The sequence below is a fragment of the Vigna unguiculata genome, chromosome 9 (assembly GCF_037176805.1).
Source record: "Vigna unguiculata cultivar grain cowpea cultivar isolate G323 ecotype 2 chromosome 9, ASM3717680v1, whole genome shotgun sequence".
Classification (NCBI taxonomy): Eukaryota; Viridiplantae; Streptophyta; class Magnoliopsida; order Fabales; family Fabaceae; genus Vigna; species Vigna unguiculata.
In genome coordinates this window covers 4538217-4565150 of record NC_140800.1, presented here as the reverse complement: position 1 = coordinate 4565150, position 26934 = coordinate 4538217, and the positions used below count along the sequence as shown (strand labels likewise).

Here is a 26934-nt window from a genome sequence, read left to right as displayed (position 1 = left end):
TAGTACACAAGAACAAATTCAAATAAATATTCCCATAATTTTTTTATTATATTATTTTAAGGGGTAACAAATAAACATTTTTCTTATTTCATGATAGTTTTTATCTATTTATTTCAGAAGATTTATGTTAATATGTTACAGTAATTTTAAAATACAATCTAAGTGTAAATGGAGGACAAACCATTTTCTTTTTTTTATTTTTTATAATCACATATAACAAAAATAAATGAAGTTTTGTAATTTCGAACTTTAATTAATACAGGGAAGAAAATTAATTAACTGATGAGGAAAAAAAACAACTTTTTTGTCCAGGAATGGTTCCTTCGTCTCACAACCCGCCCTTACTTTGGCGCGTGCTATAGACAAAATTTTTTGAAAATTTTTAGAGGACCCTACCCTACCCCACAAGGGTCCATTCCCACTTTTTGCTTCATTTCTATACTCTCGTTTATTGGTTCCAGCTCCTGTGTCCCTCTCACTCACTGCACCTTTGCTTTTTGGCTACCCTCTACCCACTTCCTCTTTTTTTTCCTCACCCTCTTCTTCAATCTCAACTCCTATGTTACTCTATCTTCATCTTCTAACCCACCTTCGCTTTTAGATCTCTACATTTGTAGGTACCTCGTGAAGGAACCGCTTTAATCACGCACATTCTGCTCACTCTTCACGTTATGTTTCTTTTCTTTACTCGCTCGCACTTAGATCCAAGCCATAGCTCTTGGCGTTTAGTTCCGAACGCTGCGTTTGATACTTAAGCTCTTTAACTTGTTCCTCACTTGCTATTTTTGTTTTTCTGTTCGTTCAGTTTCTGGAATCTTCGCGGTCCAATGGAGGTGTCGTCGGAGCCGTCTGGCGAAGATGTGGCGCCGGAAAAGCCTCTGAGTTCTCCGAAGAAGAACGTTCCTGAAGCTTCCAGGAGAGCTGTGAAAACTGCCGCAGACCCTGGCGGTGCGGCGAAAAGGAAAGTTGAACCGCGAACTGGTTCGAATGCCGGTGCCGGCACGGTTGCGGCGAGGAGATCGGGTTCAGTCGGTGGTTCCGCGAGTTCGGTTTCCGCGCCGAGACGGAACAGTACTGGAGGATTGTCTCAGAAGTCGTCGATCTCTGTTGCAGGGAGGAAAGCCGGTGCTGAGTCTGTTGGTGGCGGTAAGAGCAGCGTTTCGTCGGCGAGTGAACCTATCCGAAAGTCTCTGCCGGAGCTCCGGCGTAATTCTGTAACTTCTTCACGTTCGTCGAATCCGGTTGCGGCCTCGCCGGTTGGCTCGGCTTCTAGGACTTCTGGTGCGAGTAAGGCGGAGGTTGCGAGGAAGCCGGTGAGTAAGCTGGCATTGTCGGCTTTGGGTTCGGCTTCGTCTGTTTCGAGAAGGATAAGTTCTTCTTCGGTGGATAGCACTGCCAGCAGTGGAGGTTCTGCTCGAAGGACGGTTTCCAGGGTTTCTTCGCCGACGGTTTCCAGCGGGTTGAAGGCGGGCTCTCTGTCCACATCGCAGGATAGAGCTTCTGCACTTTCTGGAAGGAGAAAGGGAGGCACTCCTGATAGGCGGGATTCGCGGTTTATTGCGCTCCCGCATGTTGAGATTAAGGCCAATGATGACTTGGTAAGTCTTGAGATTATTGCAGCATTTTAAGTTTACTGTTAAGGATCTCATTGGTGAGTTGCTGTTGGCTGTCATGTGGATATGGAATTATTGGGGAAGGAATCGGAAGAAGGAATAATGTCTGCATAGGTGTGAACAGTGGAAATGAAATAATTGCTGGAAAAGAAGGAATTATGAATACCAGTTGAATGGTTTTTTGGACGAGCAGGGGACGTTGCTGTTAATATATTAGCTAGCACAATCATTCTTTTTGAAATTTATTGATCCATTTGTCTACGTTTCATTCACTTTTTAGTAACTGTTACTAGTTGGTGTTTGGTGGGCGCAGTTGCGGGTATCGCTTGTTTGTCTGAAGTTAAAACTTCTTCTATGTTATATTGAGCAACTACGATTGAATTTTCAGACCATTCATTATCTAATTCTAATTTCTAACCCATCTCGATCTCGATATTTTATCAGAGACTGGATCTAAGGGGACACAGAGTTCGCAGTCTCACTGCCAGTGGATTAAACTTATCCTCAAACTTAGAGGTAAATGTATCTTCTGTTTATCTAACTATGTATCTTAAGATAACATGTTCAATGTTGTTTATTACAATGTTTAAAACAATTTATGCTAGGGAACTGCCAAATTTTATTTACGTCCCATATAGCAAATGAGCATCCTAATATGAATATATTTATGTCGACATGCTCTCTTTTAGTTGCTTTAGTTATTTTTCGTCGTTTTCCTTTGTCTTTGTATTCTTGGAATGCAAATCACTCTGCAGTCTGCATTGAAAAACACAGTAAGTGCAAATTATTCACTGGCATGAAAAAGTAGATTTGAGGAATGTACACCGCTTTTTTGGTGCCCAGGAAAGTACACCACTTTTTTGGTGCCCCATTATGTATTAACTATTAAGCGTAAGCACCTCAATGACATGGCTAATTTAAAAATTATAGGGATTTGCTCTTTGGTATATGTATACATCTAATGTTGTGTCTCCAAGGGTCATATACCACGTGAAATGAACTGTAAGTTACACAACAAATGATCTGAAATAGTGATTTAGGTTTGTATTTCCTTGTATATTAGCTTACCATATGATACCAAGCCTTAGAGAAAAACACATTGATAGTCTTGGATTTTTGGACTTAGGTTCTAAATCAATTCACAACCAAATTGTAAGGTGACAATGTCCAAACCTTACAAGCATTGTTTAGGTCTTATATTTAGTCAATGTGGGATCCCAACCTCTTAATATTTGATGTCTCATTCCTTGGTTGCCCTACACTATGATGCTTGACTTAGTCATTTTGGTCAGCTCCTTTATTGGTAGTCCTTTTTGAGACATTGTGCCCTGGTGGTGACCACATATGAGTTGGCTTGCCAACAATCCACTCATGTCTAGGGCTACGGGTCTGGAGTTTGTCATTGCAAGTGGTCCAACAATAGATTTAGGATAAATTTCGATATCTTTTAGAAGATTCGACTAAGAATCTAAGTCAACTTTACGAAATTGGCCTATAAAATGAGGATTCCCCAAGCCTTGCTAGCATTACTTATGTCACATCTTTAGTTAATATGAGATCTCAACTCAACCTACTAAAAGTGTAGTGAAAATAGAGTATTGCAAAAGGAAAAGCAAACATCTTGGTTTGCATGTGCCCTCCTTTCTAGGGATTTTTCTTCTCATGGGCCCATCTCCAAGCTCTTTTATTATCTCAGTTTCAGAAATTGACGAAAATACAAACTAAATGGACTTCCTTAAGCATGTATGTTCACTGTTTTTAAGGACTTATTCGCAGTGTATTGCAAGTCCTCTAGGATACAATAGTAACTTTTTGAAATTTCCGAGGAATTCAGAACTAGTAAGAAACTATTAAAGAGTAATAACTAGGATATAAGAGAAGACAAGAAAATATGGGAATGAAAGAAAAAAATGTGTACTTTTGGAGGAGAGGGAGCAATCTATTTAGAGGGAGGTAGATGGGTTTAGAAACCCATGACTCGCAACACAAAATTTGCGAAAGAAACCAATAGATGTAGAACGATCCACTACTTGCCCAGGATATATTGCAAAGTTCGATTGAAGCCACATGAATTGTTGCAGAGAAAATTGTGGTAATAAAGTCAATGACCATTAACTATTGCGCATAACACAAACGGAATAAAGTCATGGGGTTTAGGGAGCCAAAAGCATATCCCCTTTCTTTTGTAATATCTTGGAGCTGTTATAATCAAATAGCTTGGAGATGGCCCTCATGAGAAGAAAAATCCTTAGAAAGGAGGGTACATGCGGATTAGGAAGTTTGGTTTAGCTTTTGCAATACTTTGTTTTCACTACAATCCCCCACATATTGCAAATGGTAAGAGACAGGAAGAAGGAGAAAAGAAAATTGTAGGTCTCATTCAAGATGTAATGCATTAGAGCTGGTATAACAAACTATATGAGCTAGTCCTAGATTGAGAAACTTAACACATTGTGTAGTTGGTATAACAAGTTATATGAACGAAAAACACATAGTGTGTGTTAGTGGTTTATCAATCACAATACACCACGTGTCTAATATTCATGAGTTCTGTAGCGATCTTACCAAGATCTCATGGAAGTGACCCCACGCACTCGACACTCATATAGGTGATTTGATCAAGTGTATGCTACAAATCATACACCACCCTTAAGGAATATAAAAATCATTAAAAACTTTATTGGATTAAAATTCTTACATCACATAGATTTTGATTAAAAGTTTAACTTCTCAAAAATGTAGTATCTAGCACTTTTAGTGCTAGCAAAACTAAGAAATTAAGAAGTGCTAGCAAAACTAAGAAGTGACTTGTTTTTACCCATATGAACATTATTCATGGGATATCCAATCACAAAGGTTGGGTTACCATCACTTGGTTGTTTGCAAGTGCCTTGAGTCTCATTCTCTTTGATGTTTGTAAAATGCTTTGTGTCAATACTTTGTTATTGCTAATCAGCAACAGTATTTGAATCAAAGATGAGTTCAACACTCTGACTTGTTAAGTGAGAGATGTCTGTGCATCATAGTCAATTGCTTGTATTTTACTCGTAGTACTTATTAACTCATTATAACTACCATTTATGCTCTTTTTACTTCAAGATTGATGATGATTACGTGAATAAAATTGTGTTGTTTTATCATGAATTTCTGTAATGTTTTGTTTCAAGTGTTTATGTGTAGCATAAATTATTTAGTTGTATTATAATATCTAAATAACAGACATTCTTCCTCCTGCTATAGTGTTTTCAGAGCAACTGTTATGCACTACTATCTAAGGTTGATAACTTTATTCTGTGGTTATATTGGCTTAGGCATACCACTTCTCCAAATGTTTGCCCTCCTTGAAATACTAGGAGGACTGAGTTGATGTTGGTTTAGCTTCAACTATTCCTGTCTATGGCTTTAGGTTTTGTTCTGCAACTATTCCATAGTGTAAATGTGAGTGTATAACTCCTTTGTGTTTGTGTTGGAGATCTTACTTTACAAGTTGATTTTGTAGGGTCAAATTAAATTTAAAGTCCATTTCTTCACATCATATTAGAGTCATGTTAGAATTTATCCTAGCGAAGTTGGTTGTTTGTTGGGTCTATGATTTCACCCACCATTGGCCGCTACTTATCACCCATAAATATCTAGTCCGATTCTCGAGATGTACATGTTTGGTCATGATGCGGTGTGCTGGAGTTTCCGCATTGACTACAATAAAGCCGAATTACAGTATATAAGTGGGTGCAAACCTTATTTTACAAGACGATTTGTATGGTTGAGTTAAGCTTAAAGTTCACTTCACATTATAAAATAAAACTCCTGCCATTACTGTAGTACAGGTGCTATGTGTTGTCTGTAACGAACTTGGTTAGTCAGTTATAGTGGTTAGTTTGAGATAATTAATGGTTAGTCTGTTGCAACTGATTCCTTATGAGTCTCTGTGGTATATCTGGCTGTGTAAATAGACATTATACATTTTCTCTATAACAGTAAAGGAGAGTGTTTCAAGTTGTATTTTTTTGTATCTTGGTTTCTTTCTGTTTTGAGGATTTCATAATTAATATCTTTTAACTTATGATTCTTGTTGGCAGTTTGTTTATCTCCGAGACAATCTCTTGTCTACACTGGAAGGAGTAGAAATATTGACTAGAGTGAAGGTTTTATATAATGATAATTTTCATTCTGGATTATATGTCTGAATAATATCATAAATGATTTCTATAGACTGATTGAAGGAAACTATTTACTTTATCAGGTTCTTGATTTGAGTTTTAATGATTTTAAGGGGCCTGGATTTGAGCCTCTTGAGAATTGCAGAGTACTGCAGGTATGTTGCCTTCAGTTGAATTTAGTTTTTTAATGCGTGGATGATATTGTCTCATGACCGATATAGGACAGTTAAAAGATGTTAATACTTCTTTAATAACAGTAATTTAAAATCTTTAATTTATATGCAGCAACTCTATCTTGCTGGAAATCAAATTACATCATTGGCAAGTCTCCCTCAACTTCCTAATTTGGAGGCAAGTTAAAATCCCTTCTATATTCTGAATTTTAATTCAGATATTCAACTTCAGTGTCCATCAAAAACTTTTTGGTATCTTCCGTGTTTCATTTTTTGCAGTTCCTTTCAGTAGCTCAGAATAAGTTGAAGTCTCTTACTATGGCTAGCCAACCTCGACTGCAGGTTGTTCAACTTTATGAAGTGTTGGATATATGTATTCTGTGTATTTTCGTGTATGCATGTGTATAACTCAACTGTTTATGAACAAAATAATTTGGTGCAGGTCTTAGCTGCCAGCAAAAACAAAATTTCTACTCTTAAGGGTTTCCCGTATTTACCTGTTCTTGAGGTTAGTAGAAAACTTTTTTTTATTTGGTCTAACCACTTAAGTGAGAGATCTGACTCATACCACTTTTATTTAGTTGACTTTGTATGGGACATAGTTCATCATGGGAGTTTGTGAGATGTCTAGTTATCTCTTCAAGGCATATATTATTTCTTTAGTGATTTTAGGACTCATCATTTTAATTTTATGGTTTGTGTTTTGGTGAATCGCTATGTACCAAGGAAGTTGTATGGTTTGTCATGTGAATGTAGGGATCACAAAGTAGGTTGAGCTTGATGGATCAGCCTACCGACTTGTCATAATTAAGGCGGGCTGGGTCAGATTTTTAAACCCACCAGCCCAAAGTAACTCAGCCAAGTCCGCTAACCCATCGGGTCATAAGCGGGCGGGGCAGGCCAACCCTCCAGCCTGCCCTCCACAACAAAACACGCACACATAACACCCAACCGAACCTGTGACCACACAGAAAAAACAAGCACGAGAGGGAGGGTTTGTCAGCCACACCACAACAAGCACCAACGAGCGGAGCCGCAAATACTACCCATCACCCCATTTTCTCAGCTTGGGGCTGTGGAAGCACTAAGTGAAGCTTTGGGAAATGTGAAGAGGGATGGTGTTCTGAATGGAGCTGAAAATTGGTCATCATGGTTGCTTGATTGTGTGGGAGGTGAAGCCAATATGAAGGCGGTTGGAGTTGCAGGGTCACGTGACTTTGGCTGGGGAGGACCATCGAAGTGGAGACCTTTGCTTCTCTCTGCTAAAGGACTTCAATCTTGAGTCCCTCCTTTGTGGCTTTTGAAGAATAAAAACACTGGGCCACAATAAAACTGCACTGCACACAAATCAGTGCCAAAAGAATTTGCACACAAAAAAAACACGGCCAAAGGAAACTGGGCCAGCCCATTTCATCATAAAAACATGTAGAAAAAAAAAACGAAAAACTGGTGGGCCAGCTTGCCAGTCTGCCCACAGGATGTGTTACACTTTTCAACCTGACCTGTTTTGTCACCCCTATGTGAATATGATGTGTGGTTAAGTTCTATGTGCATCATTTTGAGAGATTATGTCTTGGGCTTAGGTTGTGAGGAATTTCATCATTGATTCCCTTTCTCTAGGAACCTAGTTATAGGAGGAGTTCCACATTGAGTTACTTTATGTGGTACTTAAACATGGAGGCTCTCCTACCTAACGGACTAGTCTTTTGCATTGGATTCTCCTCTTGTGCTTTAGTACTAATAATTGGTGCTTTAGTTGAGAGTTGAGCTACAGAGAGTTCTACCTAATAGGCTCAATTAAGATGTAAGCCTAATACTGATAGTTGTTGAGTGAAGACATTGAAAGGAAAATGGGCTGCCATCAGTTCTCCTATATATAATGTACTAGTATTTTAGGTTGGGCTCTTCTCTTGTTCTTGAGTTCTACCAATTGTATTATTTCTTTTTTAGAATTGGTTATGGAAAAGCTACTTATAGGTTGGATTAAGATACGAACCGAATATTTACAGATGAGTGAAACTGTCTCAGAGAAAAGGGTTACCATCATGTTAGTGTTGATAGAATGAAGGCACCATGGACATTGGGTTGTGAATCTAATTGTGATACAGTGTTATATTTACATGTGTGGCTGCATACATAAACATAGACTGGTTGATGTTACTCTCAGTCATCTTTTCTGTACTGTAGCATTTGCGAGTAGAGGAGAATCCTATACTTAAGATGCTTCATTTGGAAGCAGCCTCAATATTGCTAGTTGGACCTACATTGAAAAAGTACAACGACAGAGGTATGCATAGTGAAGTTATTCTTATTCTTAGCCTTTGGTATCTTTTTTTTTTTGGTTGTATTCATAGACAAATAATTCGTACTATAGGTTGAGGAGTACGTGCCATATATGTTTTCTTCAAGTGATTTCTACTGGAATCATTGAACTCTTCATATCATGTATTAAGATAATTTATTTATTGAATATGAAAAGTTTTGCAGATCTCTCTCGTGAGGAAGTGGCTCTAGCAAAGCGTTATCCTGCACATACAGCTTTATGCATTAGGGATGGTTGGGATTTCAGTCGCCCTGATCAAGCTGCAGACTCAACTTTCCGCTTTTTAGTTGAGAAATGGAAAGACCATATTCCTCCTGGTTTTCTCCTCAAAGAAGCCTCCATAGACAAACCTGTGGAAGAAGATATGTGTCGTTGTCACTTCACCATTATTCCCGATGGTGCAGCTAGTACAGGCCCCCCATTAGATTTAAAATATCAATGGTTTTGTGGTGATTTATCGCTTGCAAATTTTGTCCCTATTCCAGATGCTACCAGTGAGGTAAAGAGTTGATTACATCATTATCACTGCTTCACACTACTGTTTGTCTGTATATTTGTTTATTTTATTTGTGCTCATTAGATTTGTATGATTTTTAGGTTTTCTGGCCGAAGCATGACGACATTGGAAAAGTTCTGAAGGTGGAATGCACACTCACTCTAGAAGAAATGACATATCCTCCTATATTTGCCATCTCACCTCGTATTTCGCGAGGTAGGCCTGTGTTGTATGGTTTTTATTGTATAATTTAGAACAGCTAAATTTCTAGATCCTAAGCCTGTATGAATAAAGTGAATCATGTATTTTATTAGCATAATGCTGTGGAAGTATGTGTGATGTTTACTGTAAATGTATTTTTGGATTCCTTTTTTGTTTGTCTTTTTGATGTTGCTGTTTGCTTTTATTTTTGTCTGAAACTAAAACATGCATATTCTATTTATGTTATTGTGTGTACACATTTTCGAAATAAGCTTTCAAGCAGTTGCATTCGTAAAATTTTCTTTTTGGAGGTAAAACCAACATGCCCTTGAATGATCATCAGTGAAGGTTCTGAACCATTGTGTTCCAGAAATATGGTTAATCCTTCACAGCCCCAAATATCATTGTGAATAGTGAGGTCCAGATTATTTGTATGGTTCGATTGGGATAAATATAGTGAGTTTGTTTAGCCAAAATACAGGTTTCTCAGTGAAAAGAATTGATGGCTTTATTCTTAATACAAATATACAGATTTTGTATATTTGTATTAAGAAAGTTATGTAATAAGGTTTGATACCATGTAAGAAAGAAATAACCAGAGAGAGAAAAGATGGAAAGCTGTATTGTATATCTTGTTAAAGAGTGTTACATTAGCAGAGAGAAAGTGTAAATATATAGGAAAAGAAGAGTAACCGATAAAACAGAATCAGTTACTCTTGCGATGTATTATCATGTACATGTCTGAATCACCTCAACCAATTTTCTGTCTTCTTTTCCACAGTTGTTGTTAAACTAAGATATTGTTTACAATTATTTCATATCTTATCCTTTCTTGTGTCTACTACACATTCATTTTATCACTCATTTTTGGTACTACTACCTATTATCATAGAGTATAATCAGACATAAACCAAACGTGCCTATGAGTTTGGTAGGGATTTTGTGATCGCATGAATTGTGATACTTCTCCATTGTATCCCTCATGCTTGTATTATATGTGTGACACTCTTGTCAATTTCCCTATTATTAAATGTGGATAAAATGTTAGCTGTTTAATTTTTTATGTGTACTCTTGCAATATTAAATGTTCATTGAGATATTGTTGGCTGACCTGTCTCTTACTGGCCAAAGAACAAGCAGCTGTTTGACTTTAGGGTTGGGTTCCATGTCAATGTTATGAGTTCCTTAATATGTTCATTCTTCATTCATTTTGAATAATTTTACACTTCTACTTTCTCCAGGAAATGGAATTCCAAAGGTTGTAGATCTTGAAGTACATGGGGAACTGGTTGAAGGAAGTATCATCAGGGGTTGTGCTAAGGTTGCTTGGTGTGGTGGAACTCCAGGAAAAGGTGTTGCTAGGTAGGATGGCATTTCTTGTATTTGTACAGGTGTCTGTTTGTGTCATGTCATAGCATAACACTACCTAGATTTTTATTTTTTTTTAAATGGCGTGACTCAGGTATCCCTTTATTGTGTTTTTGTTTTTTGCTCTAGTTGGTTACGGAGAAAGTGGAATAGCAGTCCTGTGGTCATTGTTGGGGCAGAAGATGAAGAGTATAAGTTAACCATTGATGATGTTGATTCAAGTTTAGTTTTCATGTACACACCTGTAACAGAAGAAGGTGCGAAGGGAGAACCTCAATACAAATATACAGATTTTGTAAAAGCTGGTGAGTATTTTAAGTTTTTTTTCATTTTTATGTAAACATGCTTTATAGCTATTTCCAAAATACTAATTCATCAACAGGTTTAATTCTTCTTTGAATTTATGGTTGATGATAATTATGATTTCCTATTGTTAGTGAGTAATTTGACTTCAAGTTTGCTATTGATGTGCTCGATTATTTCCTTGATTTGTTTGGTTATTGTTACATTGGCTTCAGTTAGTATATTTTGTAAGATATTCTCACATGAGATTGCTGATTTGTGGATTGGAGTATATAGCCTGTAAAATTTGGGTATTTTGTACAGAACTCCTTTAACTAGTTCATTAATTATTGTTCTGAGCACTCCTTTTATGTGCTGCATTGTGAAATCTTGTAAATTTCTATTTGAACAAGGATAGGCATATATTTAATAGATTAAAAGAACATCATGAAAGAGGTGACTGAATTTGAAGATTGATTTGTCAACACAAGGTTAATACTATTAAAGAAATGATATTGTGGGAAGTATAGAGTTTGGAACTATTCACCAGTATTCTTGGACCACTCAATTCTCATGCTACCAGTTGTCAAAACATCGAGTATACTTGCCAACCTACATGATTCTACAAGTATGGGAGACCCAAGTGAGTGAATGTGCAAGGCAGTGAATGGAGAAGTCACTGATCATTTTGGGATCACGATTTTGCTTGTGAAATTGATGGATCGTGCATTGCATTGATCCTGAAAGTCTTTGTGCAAGCTTGGGCTTTTTTAACCAATTTAATTACCCAAATCATGTAGTTGGATTTCAGGTCAGGTTTATAATGATTCAATTCCAAAAACTTAAAAAAGATAACCTTTTTCCCCTAGGCTTCCCAATTGCAAATCAAAATCAAACAACAACCTGCGTGACTCTGCTTTGGTCAACTCCGTTTAATGAAAATTGGTTTTAAGTTGAAATCTGTCAGTTTTGAGTTATATTATGACTTCTGAACTTAGTTGCGTTACATATTGGATCTTAATATTTATGATTTGTGATGACTTATTTTTCTTGTCTATATATTTTTTTGATTTATGGCCATGTATAAGTATAGTTCTTTTTGTATATGCATAACTCTTAGTTGTCAAGTTATGATCCTTGAGTTATGGTCTTTTTATTTTCCTACCAACCCTCTTAGGATCCTCTAGTTTTATACATAGCATGCTACTGTCTAATTGTTCTCTGATCATAGTCTTATCACATGGCAGCTCCTCCTTCTGTCAGTAATGTGAAAATAGTTGGAGATGCTGTTGAGGGAAGTACCATCAAAGGAGTCGGAGATTACTTTGGTGGAAGGGAGGGCCCGAGCAAGTTTGAATGGTTGCGGGAGAGCATGGATTCTGGGTCAGTATTCTTTTCATTGCCCTTCCCCTAAGGGCATGAAAGTATCAAGTTGAAACATAAATTCTCTTATCCTAAACTTTTTTTGTGTTTTTTCTAATTAGAAAGTTACTGTTGTATTTATTACAATGCTTTGAGGGTGCTTCCTGCTTTTTATTTTGTTTTCTTTACTCCCTTATTGCACTTTACTGAGTTGTTTTCTCTTGTTACAATGTGGAAAATCTGTGCAGAGGCTTGTTGTTGGTGTCAGCAGGCACATCTGAGTATACCTTGACCAAAGAGGATGTTGGTTGTTGTGTGGCGTTTGTGTACATACCCATTAATTTTGAGGGTTAGTATCCATACATGATGAATATATCTTTTCCAAATACTGTAGATGTGTTTTTGTAATATATTCATTGATATATCTTTCAGGTCAGGAAGGAAAATCTATGTCTGTAATGTCTCCTGTTGTGAAACAAGGTACCTGGATGACTATTAGCAATGTCTCCTGTATTTTGGTTGTTTTCTCTGTGCTATTGCGTGATATTTTACTAGTAGTTGATGCTGTTTTGTTGTATACTGGCAGGTGATATTTTTTTATTGTTGTAATAACTGAATGGTATTGATTTCTTTGTCATGTACCAGTTTCTCATTATTATAGGTATAAAGCCATTCCTAGACCTCCATATAACAACCTAGACTTTTAGAATAATTGAGCTTTGACATTGTATGAAAGCCTCTCTGTTCAGTAGTAGTCAGGAGGTTGGTCTTTGTTGGCTCAATCTTAAATATCAATACTCTCAAGATTAGAGGAAAATGATTTCTCTGATTCACTTTGATTACATACATATAAGATATATACATACTTTGTCAGATAATTTAGGAAACAGGCACAAAATATTCTAGGAAACAAATCCCCAAGATTGCAGAATTGATACAAAATTAAAACCAATAGGAATAAAATCTTAATCTTCCTAAAGTATCTCGAGAAATACAAGGTGCAAAGAGCCTCTGGATTGTCAACATATCAAGCACAAACAACTCTCACATGAGGTGGTGCATTGGATATATAAAACCATCCTAGGTGACACTCATTCTGACCTTCCACCTAATAATTTTAAGCCATTGGGAGAGGTAATTGATACACATCTTAATTATCGTGTGATTGTTGTCTTATAATGCTACTTTTATGTTGTGATTAATTGATACTCATCTTAATCATCTTGCTTTGACTTCAGCATATTGATATGCTTAATCCTTCTATTTTAAGGGATTTGTTAATATTTTTCTTTTCTTAGTACACTTCGAGCTTTATATTGAACCCTGAGTTTCATATCTCTATGAATACATTCCGTGTGCGTCCTAGGAAAGAAGGTTTCCACCTTTCCTATAATGTGATACAACTGTATTCATTCTTCTAAGAATCTAAATGTATTTTCTGGATACTCTGTTGCTTATGTGTTAGTTCTTTTCCTTTCTTTTGATAATACAATTAGATGTTTTATGGTGATGATTTTAAAAAATTCTTAAGCTACTGGTTTATACCTACAGTTTGAATGAATATGATGCACTGTTTCATTTTCAGCACCTCCAAAGGTAACAAATCTCAAAATAATTGGTGAACTACGAGAGAATAGCAAGGTCACTGCAACTGGTATTGTAACTGGAGGAACTGAAGGATCTAGCAGAGTTCAGTGGTATAAAACACATTCGTCAACTTTGGATGAAAACAGTCTTGAAGCATTAAGTACTTCTAAAATTGCCAAAGTAGGTTTGTGTTTTGTTCTCTTTTTTTGGAGATGGAATCCTATAGTTACACAATGATTTTTTAAGTACAGTGCACTATTCCCCCCTATAAATCTAGTTTCAATTTTTTGTGGGTTTTGTGCTACTTAGGCATTCCGCATACCTCTTGGAGCTGTGGGCTATTACATTGTGGCAAAATTTATTCCCATGACTCCTGATGGTGATTCTGGAGAACCAGTGTTTGTAATATCTGATAAAGCAGTGGAGAGTAGGTGTACTTTTTCCTTCTCAATCCCATTTGTTCTTGATCTCACAGTAATATAAACAGATCTCTGATAACAGGAAAATAAATCCAATAAAATCTCTATAAGCTGAATATCCAATAGTCTTAAGAACTTAATGCATTTCTTACAGCTCTTCCCCCAAGCTTGAATTTCTTATCTATCATTGGGGATTACAATGAAGATGGAATTTTGACAGCTTCATATGGATATGTTGGAGGTCATGAAGGAAAGAGTATTTACAGTTGGTATATTCATGAGGTATATCTACATCAATGTTCCACAGTATTTATCTAACTTATTTAATTTATGCTATGGGATTCTACTTCTTACCTTAGCAACACTGTAAAACCGTCTGTAGTACTTTACAAAATATGTGCCAAAACTCGAACAGTAATTGCCTAGTGACTGTCCTGGATTTGATTTTTGACTAAATACTATTAAACTTAACATTGTAGTTCTTTCTACTTTACCAGCCCAACATTTTTGCTATGTTTACTAGAATGTTTGACTTTTCAGGGTTTACTTTTTCTGAGTTAATTTTTACTGATGCTTATTAGTAATCTTTTCCTGCATTTATTTGAGTTAGCAATAATATATTTTGAACTCCTATAAGAAAAATAAATAATGTCATCTTAAAATGATAGAAAATTATAATATTTTATACATTGAATGAACAAGTAAGTATGGGTTTAGTTTAAAAGGGTGAATTTCAGAGGAACTAAAGCATTAAACTTAACTAAAGTGGTTTACAGTAGTTGAAGTGATGAAAAAATCCGAGTATTTATTCTCAGCTGATTTATGTATATGTATAAAAGCGTAAGTACAAGTACGTCTCAAAGAGAGCTTAAGTTCCCCAACCTAGAGCTAGGTACTCCCAAAAAACAACTTAATTCAAGCTGTACACACTATAGTACTTAACAGTAAATGAATGTGATTGATTGTATAGAATTATAGATATGCTGTCAACAGTGTCATGAGGTTATTAAAATGTCTTATAGTGGTTAATTTTGCTTCAAGTGTTTGATAATGTCACTGAGTTATTGATCACCAACATGGTTAACTACCTTTTCAAATATAATTAATTTTGACTTGAAAGTATTTAAGAATAAATGAACATGATTTGATACAATTATTGATTTGTAGTTACGAATGTGATGAGGTTAATGAAATGTTTAGTGGTGGTTAACTTTTGCCTTAATAGTGTCATGAGGTTATTTAAATGATGAATAATAGTTAATTGTGGCTTAGAAGTGGTTAATACATTCACATTGTTAGTTGAGGCAATCATATTCCTTTATTCTTAACTGCTGTATTATGTTAATCATGCATATGGGTTGACATTCAACAATCCCTTTTTGGTTGACTGAAAGCTCCTTAATATGCTGTCTGGGTAAGCTGTATGTCTCATGTTTTATTTGTTTTCATTCTAGATTTTTGGTGCATTTAGTGGATGAGAATAAAATGGATTGACTATTGAAAAATTTATTCTAAGGGGTCAAAAAATAGATGCAGATTTGACCTACTGAAATAAATATAAAAAAAAAAAATATTCCTTTTAGTCACAAAATGTCCTTTAGATAGAAATTTTTTGTTCTAAATGTCTCTGGAATGTGCAGGTTGAAGGTGATTCAGGTTCTCGGATACCAGGGATTTCGGGACTGCAGTACCGCATCACCAAAGAAGCCATTGGAAAATTCATCTCATTCCAGTGTACTCCAGTACGGGATGATGGCGTTGTTGGTGACACAAGAATTTGCATGGGCCAGGAGCGCATTCGCCCTGGTAACATTAATTGGATTAAGCACGAAAATATGAATATGAATTTGGGCTATTTTTTGAAGTAATATACAAAGAAATTGGCATTAACAACATTTTTGCTAAAGATTTCTAATATCAAGCACTGAAAGATTAGGGAACTGGGATTATGTCTAACTTGGGCAATGCTTCTAATAATTATTCTAGTATGTAGTGTAAATATATTTTTCTTGACTTATTAGTCACACTGTTTTCTCCCCAAACATCTAATTCTAAATTATCATCTGTGTTAGAATAAATAGTGTTAAAGATCATTCATTGAACTGTGTGTTGGACCTAGTATCTAGGAGCATGCTTTAGATCTAGTTCCTAGGAGCATCTTCTAGAGTTCTCTTCTTTCCACTCATCCATTGTATCTAATGTACTATAAATATGGAAACCTAAAAGGAGAGAATACACACTCTCACATTCACTCTAAAATCTTCTTCACTTTAATCTCAAGTATCTGACAATTGTAAAAAAGAATGAGATATTTTCATCTTTTCAATCTCACTAAGTTACCTCATGCGCTGTATGATTGATAATATTAATAGATAAAATTTGCTTCACTTTTTTGGTCACATTATTTATTGATGCCTTATGCTTTGTTAAGGTCGTTCAATATGTGTTCCACTTTGCATCTGTTACGATTATTGTAGAGATAAATGTGGTCTTCCATATTTTAGGTTTCTCTTGTAGGTTTAGTTTGGTTCCTCCACTTTTGTATTTCCCTTTCTTTTTTATTTAGAATATCACCAATGCTGCATATGATTGATACAGGTTATCCTAGTTAAGATGATAACCTGTATAGTGATGCAATAACGCTGGTATCTTGATTTAGAAAAAAGGTCATTCAATTTGCTTTATATTTTGTTCTAATATAATTTTGGTTTTCTTGGTGATCAGGAAGCCCAAGATTGCTTTCTTTACAAATAATTGGAAATGCTGTTGAAGGAACAATTCTAAGAATTGAAAAAAAGTATTGGGGTGGTGAAGAGGGAGATTCAGTTTGCCGCTGGCTTAGGGTACTTGTAACTTCAACTTTCTGTTGTGAAAGTCTTTGATATGAATTTAAGTTTTAATTATGTTTAAGTCTTATGTCTTACTCTGAAAATTTTGAACTAGTAAGGTATTGTTGTACAATTATTAATAATAACAATAGTGGACTTGCATTTAGGTTTCTAATTAAACTTTAAATTGCTGGTGATTTTCTAACTTCCCTTGCTCTTTAGATATTAAGTCTTTTTCACTTCGCATTATAATGCCCCTATCCTACTTGGTTAAGAGTTTACATTTTTGTTGAGTTCTACCATATGTTTGTACTTGTTTTTATCAGAAGAAAAAGAAAAAAATGACTTTGGTTGAACTGATGCGTTTTAATTACCATTCAAGATAGATTGGACCTAACTTAACCCTGCATGTTTACTTGAGGGGGACAACTATTTAACTAGTGTCTAAAAAGTTAGCATAAACAGAATGGTTGGTTCAATGAACCTCACTGGTTTATGTTTCACACACACTACCTTCTCAGCATCTGTTGTTACAATCATTCTTGTTGAGTTTGCTGACCTTCCCTAGTTTTGATCTTCAACACTTTAGCATATAGCATATCAGTCTCTCATTCAAGACATCCCTTTGGTGTATTTAATGATTCTTTCTAGTGTTGCCCATCTCTTGTCTCCTTTTCTGTGCTATTTGTTGAATTTGTTTGTTTACAAGCATATGTTGTTGTTTGAATCTGAAGGGTTATTTTGGTGTTGGTATGCTAGAGATTCTTTCTTATGATGTGTGCAACATGATAGAATTAAACATTTGCACATCTACTCTAATAATGTTAGCAGCACTCTCTTGCTGCTGTAGCCACAGAACATGTCACTTGTCAGGTCTCCATTCAGACTGAAGGGTAAGTTTTTGTAGCCTTCCAAAGCCTCAATTCCTCTTTGAAGTGGACACACCACTCCCTATTTTTACATCATGGCTGAACATATGGGTTTTTCCTTGGGTCTCAATGATCTCCGTACTGTGCTAGGTTTGTATAGATTTGATGGCTGTATATTGTGGCTTGACTTTTTCTAAGGCATCTTTTGTTCAACTTGGGTCATGGCATATTTTGGGGCTTTAACAACTTAACCTCAGTCATAACATCTTCAGTTGGGTTTTAGCTAGGACATCTCTCAAATAGCATATGGCATGACATCTTTTGACAAGCTCAACCATGTCATCTTTTGCTAGCCTTGGTCAAGACATCTTTATCATTGGCTAAGATCTTGACCAAGGGAGCCTTAGCTTAACATTGGCTAGAGCATCTTTGGCTCAACCTTGTCTTGATATGTTCAATTTTGTCTTGTGCAAGACATCTTGGCCTCGGTTTAGACATGTTTAGCACAACCTAAGTCAACACATGTGTTTTAATTTTTAGGTAGGCCCTAACCTCTTGACCCTATTAGCCATTTATATACATGTCAGCCATTTTCCCTGACGCACGTGGACTTGGGACAAATGGCTTAGGGCTGGCCCATTTGACAACTTTAATAAAATGTTTATAGTTTCAAATTCTAGAAACTGCCTTAACATATTATGATCTGAACTTGATAGAGGTGTTGCAGTAAACATATCTAAACTTCAGTAAATTAATAAATCAGAGCCAGAAAAAAAATGTCCTTATAGTTGCCATAAACAGTGGATTCCTCCGTTCGATGTTTTATTGTGGTTACCATGTTGATGCTACTGTTTATAATTGGTCAGTTAAATATTTGGGTGATCAACTAACTATTTTGTGGCTTTATGTAGACCACTCCTGATGGCACAAAAAAAGAAATTGCGGGTGCCACTGATGCATCATATATGCCCTCAATCGATGACATTGGCTCCTTTATTTCTGTTTCATGCGAGCCTGTTCGAAGTGATTGGGCTCGTGGACCTATGGTTCTGTCTGAACAAATTGGGCCTATAATACCTGGTATTAGTTATTTCTTATTTTATTATTGTGCTTTTTAAGCTTTATATTGTTCATGAAGACATGCAGATTTTTCTCAGGTTCAGACAATTTTAATGATACAACTATTTTACATTACAAATTTAGGTCCCCCAACTTGTCACACCCTGGAATTTGTTGGATCAATGATAGAAGGGCAGCACTTAAGCTTTAATGCTGTGTATACTGGAGGGTCAGGCTTCTATTATTTATTGCTTAGACTTCACAAGTCTCTATTCTTATAGTACTTTTTATTTTATCCATCTGGTTACTATCCCTGTCTTAGAATTTTGTTGCTTGCTTTTCAGGGAGCAAGGAGATTGTACCCATGAGTGGTTTAGGGTAAAAGACAATGGTGTTCGAGAGAGAATAAGTAGCAAAGGTAACTTTTATATTGTTGTTTTATCATCTAAGGGTTATTTATTTGTGATGGAAACGTAAATGCTTAATATTTACTATTAGCAGATTTTTTGGATTTGACTCTTGAGGATGTTGGTGCGTGCATTGAAATAATCTATACTCCTGTGCGCAAAGATGGAATCAAAGGCAACCCAAAGCACATTGTGTCTGATCTGATTTCTCCTGGTAAGATTGTTTTACTCGTGAAATGGACATGTTATGATTATAGTGGTACCTCCTTTGTTAACTTTAAATAACATAGCCTAGTTTTTGTAGGCGGATGTTAGATACCAGTTTTATCAGGGACCTTTAATTAAATGTTCACCTGCTTTATGTAGTTATGCATTAATTAATTTTGTAAATAGTTCCAAATTTAATTTTATAGAAATTTTCTTGAAGTTGACCATTTATCAATTATATTAATAATTTATGAATATGTTATGCTTTGTTTGTTGTAGATTATCTGGGCCCTCAATTGGCCGTTTGATTGATAGTTTTTGCTGGCAAAAACTACCTTAGACAATGTAACTATTGTTCTTTATGTTGGTAATGATCTCTAGGAAACATGAGGTTTTTGAGTGTTATTGTACTCCTGGAGTATAATATCATTAATATTGGGTTTATTGCATTTGTAGTACTAAACATACTAATTAGCAACTTCAGGACAATACAAAACATATAATGTGGAAATAGTGAAAACTAGGTATAGGCTTAATTCTCGAATCCATGACTTAGAGCCTACAATATATAAGTGGATGTAAACCTCACTTTACAAGCCGATTTTATGAAGTTAACTTTAAAGTTCAATTCTTAATAAACTTATGATTTTTCTCGTTTCTTTGTCTATCAACAGTTTCTTTGAGGTATAATTTTATTTTTTAAATTCTACGATGTTATTGCAAAGTAGTTAATGGATCCCTGATGTAATTTCTTTGTGGACTCCTGTGAACAGCGGATCCTAAGGGAATAGAACTCTTAATTCCTGAATGTTGTGAAGACAGAGAGCTTATGCCACTGAGAAAATATTTTGGTGGACATGAGGGGATTGGAAAGTATACTTGGTATTGTACAAAGCGTAAACTTGAAGGATCTGAACTGCTAGATATAACTAATGCCTCTGATGTGATATCTGGGACAGAGCTGTAAGTACTGACATGTTCATGCTTTTTATAGGAATAAAAACTGTAACCAAGGTTGAGGGTTTTTACCCTTATTTTTCTTGACATGGCAGAATGTATAAACCGCTGCTTAAAGATGTTGCATCTTACTTGGCTTTGTATTGGGTGCCTACTCGAGCAGATGGAAAATGTGGGGAGCCATTGGTTGCAATTAGCAGTGCCCCAGTTTCCCCCGGTATCTCTATGATTCTTTCTGGAAGTTCATTGCACTATCTGTTGATAGCTTTTCATCACATGGTTTAAATAGTATTGTGCTGTGGTGGTTGTGCCCGCTGTATTTTGTGTGCATTTGTGCATGTGATAAGCTTTATTATGTTTTAGATTTTCATTTGTTCTAGCATTTTTGGCCTAACTAACATAAAATGTGATATTTAGTATATTTTATTGCCTCACTCCTTTAGTAATTTGCAGCTCCTCCAGTAGTTTCTAATGTACACGTGAAAGAGTTGTCAACGGGAATTTATTCCGGAGAAGGTGAATATTTTGGTGGACATGAAGGAGAAAGTCTCTTTAGCTGGTATAGAGAAAATAATGAGGGAACCATTGAACTAGTTAATGGAGCAAATTCTAAAAGCTATGAAGTTACTGATTCAGATTACAGTTTTCGGTTGTTGTTTGGGTAATTATTCTATATTATCTCTTAGCCTTTAATGTATGACAATGAAAATAGTGTATTGTATGACATGCTAAACATTTTAGCTTATCTAAACTTGAACTTGAAAGTGTGAAAGGAATGATCTTTTCTTCTTTTATGTCCATGTTGCTTTTTATCAGTATAAATTATTAGATGATCGACTTCTTGGTGCTATCCAAGCTGTTGAATTTGTGGTTGAGAAAGGATGGCATAGTCTATGAATTGAAAAGTGATTCTATGTTGGTGGTGCAAGCTCTCTTCAATCATTACATTGTGAGGAATATGAGATTTCATATATCTCGTATATGTAGAGAGGGAAACCATTGTGCCAACATACTTTCTTCTTTTGGAGTTAGATATAGATGTACTATGTGGTGGGATCTTGTTCTAGATTTTATTAAGTTTGATTTCTATAAGAATAGATGGAATTTACGTGGTTATAGGTTTGTTTCTTGAGTGGGTTTTGGTATAGTCCCCCCATTTTCTTTTGTATTTTTGTTATCTTTTATGATATTTGAGCACCTCGTAAATGATTGATATATCTTGGAGTGTCAATCTAGATGGGTTGCTTGTTATATAGTGATGTTTTTGCATACCATTGCTTTTTAATGAAAGCAAGTTTTGAAATTCCCTAATTTGCTTTTTATTTTAACTAGGCTTAATAGTCTTAACTGTTGGTGGGCTGGGATTGTGCCGGTATTACTATGGTGGTGCTTGACCTAATAATTAGTTTAAAGATGATGAATAGATTGTATTGTATCACTTCATTTTATGTCATACCAATGAAATATCTTATATTTGAGATAATCCTTTCTTTTTTTCCTCCCTGTCCAAACCCTTTAATTACTACCTTTATATCATGTTGATATTAACATTTTCATCCTTTTTTTCCCAGATATACACCAATTCGTTCAGATTCGGTTGTGGGAGAGCTTGTTTTATCTGCTCCGACTAATATTGTGTTCCCAGGTAACCATTTCCCATGTTTAAGCAAGCCTTGCTTTTCTGCATTGCATTTACTTTTAAATATAAAGCATTTTTTCTTTCTAGATTTTGAAGTTCTTGGAAAATAAGTATGGTTCTTGCATTGTTCTGTAGAACTTCCATGTGTCGAGATGCTTGCTCTGACTGGAAAGGCAGTTGAAGGTGATGTTCTTACAGCTGTTGAAGTGATTCCAAATAGTGAGACACAGCGACATGTTTGGAGCAAGTACAAGAAAGATATAAGATATCAATGGTATGGTGATATAGTTTACACTGCTACACCAAAGATAGTAGGTTGAATTAAAGTACTTCTAAAAGAATAAACAGCAAATTAATATTATGGCTCATTAATTATGAAATTCTGTACCATAACCAAATGAACTATAATTTTTTCCTTTAAAATGATCGAAAAAAAACATTTGCATTAGCTATCATGCAATAAGCAACTTTAATTACTAATAACTAGTTTAAAAGCATTGACAAATAAGTAGGTAAAAGAAGCTATCACTAACCACAGTAATGTCTTTTCATTTTTTGATTAGTAACCCACTTAGAAAATAATAGTTTTTAGTACAAAGTTATACAGATTAAGCAAATATTTTACTTGCGGATATTATTAGAGTCTGAGTTATATGTATTTATGTAAATTAGGGGAACCATCATTTTTTACAATTATCGTTCTTCACAGGCAGCCTGGCCTATTTCCTCCCCTACTATTGACCATGTCGGTAGAGTCTGTTGCATGATCCCTTGTCATGGTCAATTCTCCCAAACACTTGAGCTTTTTTTTGGGTGATGGCATGTATGTCTAACAAAGTAACAATTATTGCGGTAGTTCTTTTTATTATCAGGAGAATGGTGGTTGCTAACTCAACAATTCTTTTAGTAAAGGCTGATTACATGTATCACTTAATCACATTAACATAATTTCAGGTTTTGTTCGTCTGAAGTTGGAGACAGTCTTTCGTATGATCCATTACCAAATCAGAATTCTTGTTCCTATAAGGTGCGGCTAGAGGATATTGGTCATCATTTAAAATGTGAGTGTATCGTAACTGATGTGTTTGGAAGGTCTGGTGAGGCAGTATGCATTGAGACAACACCTGTGTTGCCAGGTAATTGCTTTCATTGATAGTGGCTGTGTTGGTGCTTTAAGCTTCTTATTTCCACATACATTTCCCGCAAAGATATTGTCTATGAAATATTTATGGCCATTCATGTTATTCACATCAAAGAACTGTTTCTCTTTCTCATGGAAATACACAATGGCTTTGCAAATGAAAATTTGAAATTTGACTACCTGATGCCCAACCATGTGATTCTTCATCCTTTCATTTCCTACTAAAATACTTGTAACTTGCAACGAACTAAAGAGTGCAGTGTTTTTAAACATTTATTGTCATTTTTTTTTCTAACTGAGTTGCTCTTGATCTTTTTGTCATGCATTCTCCTTTTGTTAAAGTATTTTGTTTGAATTCTTAGGAATTCCTAGAATACACAAGCTGGAGATTGAGGGAAGGGGATTTCATACCAATCTCTATGCTGTTCATGGCATTTATAGTGGTGGAAAGGAAGGCAAAAGTAGGGTTCAGTGGCTTAGATCAATGGTTGGAAGTCCTGACCTGATCTCCATACCAGGTATGCTAAATCCTTTGAGTTACTTATATTGATACATTTCCAGTTAAAGATATTGAGTAGTATATAATTTAATTTCAATACATCCAATATAGGGACCATATCGTTTATTTTGACATTTTACTACGTCTTATATTGAAGATCTTACATTGACTAATGAAATCATAATATAAATAGAATACAAACCCCATTTTATAAGTTGATTTTATTAAATTAAGTAAGACATAAACTTATTTACTGACATGGTATCAAGGTCATTAGAAAAAAACTTGTCCTAGCGATATTTGTTGAAACTATTGTCCTCTTCGTTACATGTCTTGTATTTCATATATTACTTGTTATGTATCTTCATTAACCCTGTTATTTTTTCTTTCGACTGATTAAACTACAGGCGAAACTGGCAGAATGTATGAAGCGAATGTTGATGACGTTGGTTATAGGCTAGTGGCGATCTATACTCCTGTAAGAGAGGATGGAGTAGAGGGGCAATCAATTTCTGTATCCACAGAGCCAATAGCTGTTGGTAAGATGAAATTCTTTGTCTAATTAACTAGTGGAAACACACTTGACTATGTGTATGTGTGTTCACTTTTATGGTAATAAAAAAATAATAATTAGTTTTTCTAATTATTATTAAAATAAAAAATGTTATTACATTTTAAAAAAATTGAATAATTATTATAAAGAAAGTTGTACAATTTAAAGGTTAAAATAATTTATATTAGAAAGGACAAAATCGACAATGAAATGTGTACACAAAACAATTATTGAGCAGTTATAAAAAGCAATCTCTTTATTAATAGGTATTAGTGAAAACACTTGCTCGCATATGTGTTCAAGTCTTGTTATGATTACAAAATGTAATAAAATTATAATTATAAAAGTAAATATAAATAGTTATTAGAATAAAAATTAATTTTTATTATTTTATTGGTATTTTTTATTGTAAATAATTACTTTAGTTTTAAAAATTTATTAAGTTGAAAAAAATGGTCGAATTTTAAGAACGGATAAAATTGGTAAGATAATTATTTTAATCTAAAAAAAAAGCTTTTCTTCTCTATATAATGGGTGCCACAGCAGTGGATATGCCGGAATACCTTCTCTTCTCTATATTTGGTTTTACTTCTTTGGTTTTATGATATATAGATAGTTTGGAACTGTTCAGTTAACCATTTTTTTACTATTTTCTAGACAGAACATAACATTGTATGATCTTTAATTCAATGCAGAGCCCGATGTTCTTAAAGAAGTGAAGAACAACCTTGAACTTGGATCAGTGAAGTTTGAGGTGGGATATTTATTGTCTTTACCATGTTGAAATGTATTGTTGATTGGGAAACGCATGTAACGCGCTATACACCCTCACTAATAAGCCTTGCTAAAGTAATCCATTTTGTCCTAATACCTGAAATGTTAAGATATATTTTTGAATAGATGATTGCTGTGTCTTCACTTCGGAGTCTTCCTGTACCTCATTGATTCATTCTTTTTGAGTTTTGTTCTAAATTTTATAGCTTTGATCTAAATTTTGGTCTTTTTAAGTTTTGTTTTACCTTAATTTTGAGATGTTTAACCTTTAGTTTTAACCCTTCATAAACTCATTTATGACTTCTTTGACAGGTATTATGCGACAAAGACCAAACCTCAAAAAAGGTAATCTATAGTCATCTGATATTTTTATGAATTCGTTTTATTAATGGTGGAAAAGCCCAAAAGGGAGTGGTGCCAATTGTCATAATTTTTCTTTCAGATTTCATCAGTGGGCACATACGAGAGACGTATCCTTGAAATTAACAGGAAAAGGGTAAAGGTGGTAAAGCCTGCCACGAAGACTTCTTTTCCAACTACAGAACTTCGTGGTAGTTATGCCCCTCCATTTCATGTAAGTTTGGTGACTTGGAAACTTATTTTCCGTGATTCATTAATTTTAAATTCAGCTCATCATATTCTTGATTTTCTTGTATTGATCTTTAAATGAATGTATCAGGTGGAGCTTTTCAGGAATGATCAACACCGTCTTAAGGTTGTAGTGGACAGTGAGAATGAAGCAGACTTGATGGTGCACTCCCGACACATTCGGGATGTTATTGTTCTTGTGATTCGAGGACTTGCTCAGCGATTCAATAGTACTTCCCTCAATTCTCTTCTCAAGATAGACACATAAATTCGCTTACATTGTACAGTCATATTTGTTCCGGAAATTACGCTGTTGAGGGCAGTTTTCTCACATTTTGTTTGTCCTGGGTGCTGCAATTGTTGTTATATTAATAGAGCAGTTTTTAATGTCGTAATCATTGTTGGCCATTGATTCCAAGATCTGTGCGAATGGCTCACGGCATGCTCATTTAAAGATTTTTCGTTTTTAATTTTTTTTTTGCATTTTAGATTAGGGATGATAATGAAAGGGTAGTGCGTGTGCGTGGGTAGTGGTTTGGCTTTTTGCTTCCTGTACCTCATCATTACTTGCTAAATGCAATCACACTAACAGTGAAATACTCATTTATTGTACATCACAATCATTGCTTCCACCGTTGTCATGTTGCAAAGAAAGAAAAAAGGGAGAACTTTGTAAAGAAATGAGAGAATGAGCGAAAAAAAAGCTAATTTCGAAAACCTCTTTAGAATGCATTTGATGTTTTGAAAAGTTTGTTCCGAAATTTATTTCATGCATTCCGCCGATATTATATTAAAAATTTTGAAAAATTCATTAAAAATTTCGAACAAAAAATTTATAAGTGACTTTTACAGATGATAAAATGAAAAAGAAAAAGCCCTATGGTTTTCGTATATATCCTTTAAAAAATGTTTTACATATTTGGTAGTTTCTTGCTTTTCATTATTTTTTTCTTTTTGGATTGTATAATTTGAAAGTAACCTTATTCTTAAAAACATTATCGCACCTTTTTACATGTGTTATTTATGGTCATATGTAAATTAAATGAAATGAATAACTATTTTGTGTTAGTATTTATTTCGTATGTATTTATATATATATATATATATATATATATATATATATATATATATATATATATATATATATATATATATATAATGTCTCTAAGGTAATGATGAACACAGTAAACCAACATTATATGCACATAAATGGAGTTTCGCCAAAAAGAACGAAGTTCAAGAGTGACAATCTTCTAGTATTTTAAAAAAACGTTTATCATTTTACAAAATTTGAAAAATAAACTATTACAAAGCTTATTATAGTATATTAATGAGTAATGATGATGAAAATGTCCTTATAATATTTTTAAATTATTTTAATTAACTAATAAAGCTCTTGAATGATACAATATTATTAATGAATTAGTTT

At 34.8% G+C, this 26934-nt stretch overlaps 1 protein-coding gene across 3 annotated transcripts; it reads left to right on the top strand.

The window, feature by feature from the left end:
- The first annotated feature begins 470 nt into the window (after positions 1–470).
- On the top strand, positions 471–26125 carry AIR9 (Outer arm dynein light chain 1 protein). 3 transcript variants are annotated; one of them, XM_028047129.2, is made up of 37 exons: positions 471–668; positions 806–1598; positions 2058–2129; positions 5693–5758; positions 5857–5928; positions 6059–6124; positions 6226–6288; positions 6389–6454; positions 8134–8233; positions 8434–8768; positions 8867–8981; positions 10208–10328; positions 10464–10639; positions 11864–11999; positions 12227–12327; positions 12411–12458; positions 13564–13745; positions 13875–13992; positions 14139–14266; positions 15625–15790; positions 16709–16827; positions 18593–18761; positions 18885–18969; positions 19085–19158; positions 19242–19361; positions 20128–20317; positions 20407–20528; positions 20765–20972; positions 21883–21956; positions 22086–22224; positions 22905–23086; positions 23454–23609; positions 23998–24129; positions 24839–24897; positions 25230–25262; positions 25360–25491; positions 25597–26125. In XM_028047129.2, the coding sequence occupies exons 2-37, from the start codon at positions 828–830 to the stop codon at positions 25771–25773; spliced, it is 5073 nt and encodes a 1690-aa protein (XP_027902930.2). In that variant the 5' UTR covers positions 471–668; positions 806–827; the 3' UTR covers positions 25774–26125. The 3 variants fall into 3 exon arrangements, with proteins under 3 accessions (XP_027902930.2, XP_027902932.2, XP_085522547.1); XM_028047131.2 differs by having other exon boundaries at positions 483–617; XM_085666421.1 differs by having other exon boundaries at positions 488–613.
- Positions 26126–26934: the final 809 nt, after the last annotated feature.

Bases quoted from the DNA above. Each gene is read 5' to 3' on its own strand.
- AIR9 (XM_028047129.2), top strand. From the start codon at position 828: ATGGAGGTGTCGTCGGAGCCGTCTGGCGAAGATGTGGCGCCGGAAAAG. The intron at 6,455-8,133 runs GTTAGTAGAAAA...TCTGTACTGTAG, and splicing joins CGTATTTACCTGTTCTTGAG to CATTTGCGAGTAGAGGAGAA. The intron at 19,362-20,127 runs GTAAGATTGTTT...TCCTGTGAACAG, and splicing joins GTCTGATCTGATTTCTCCTG to CGGATCCTAAGGGAATAGAA.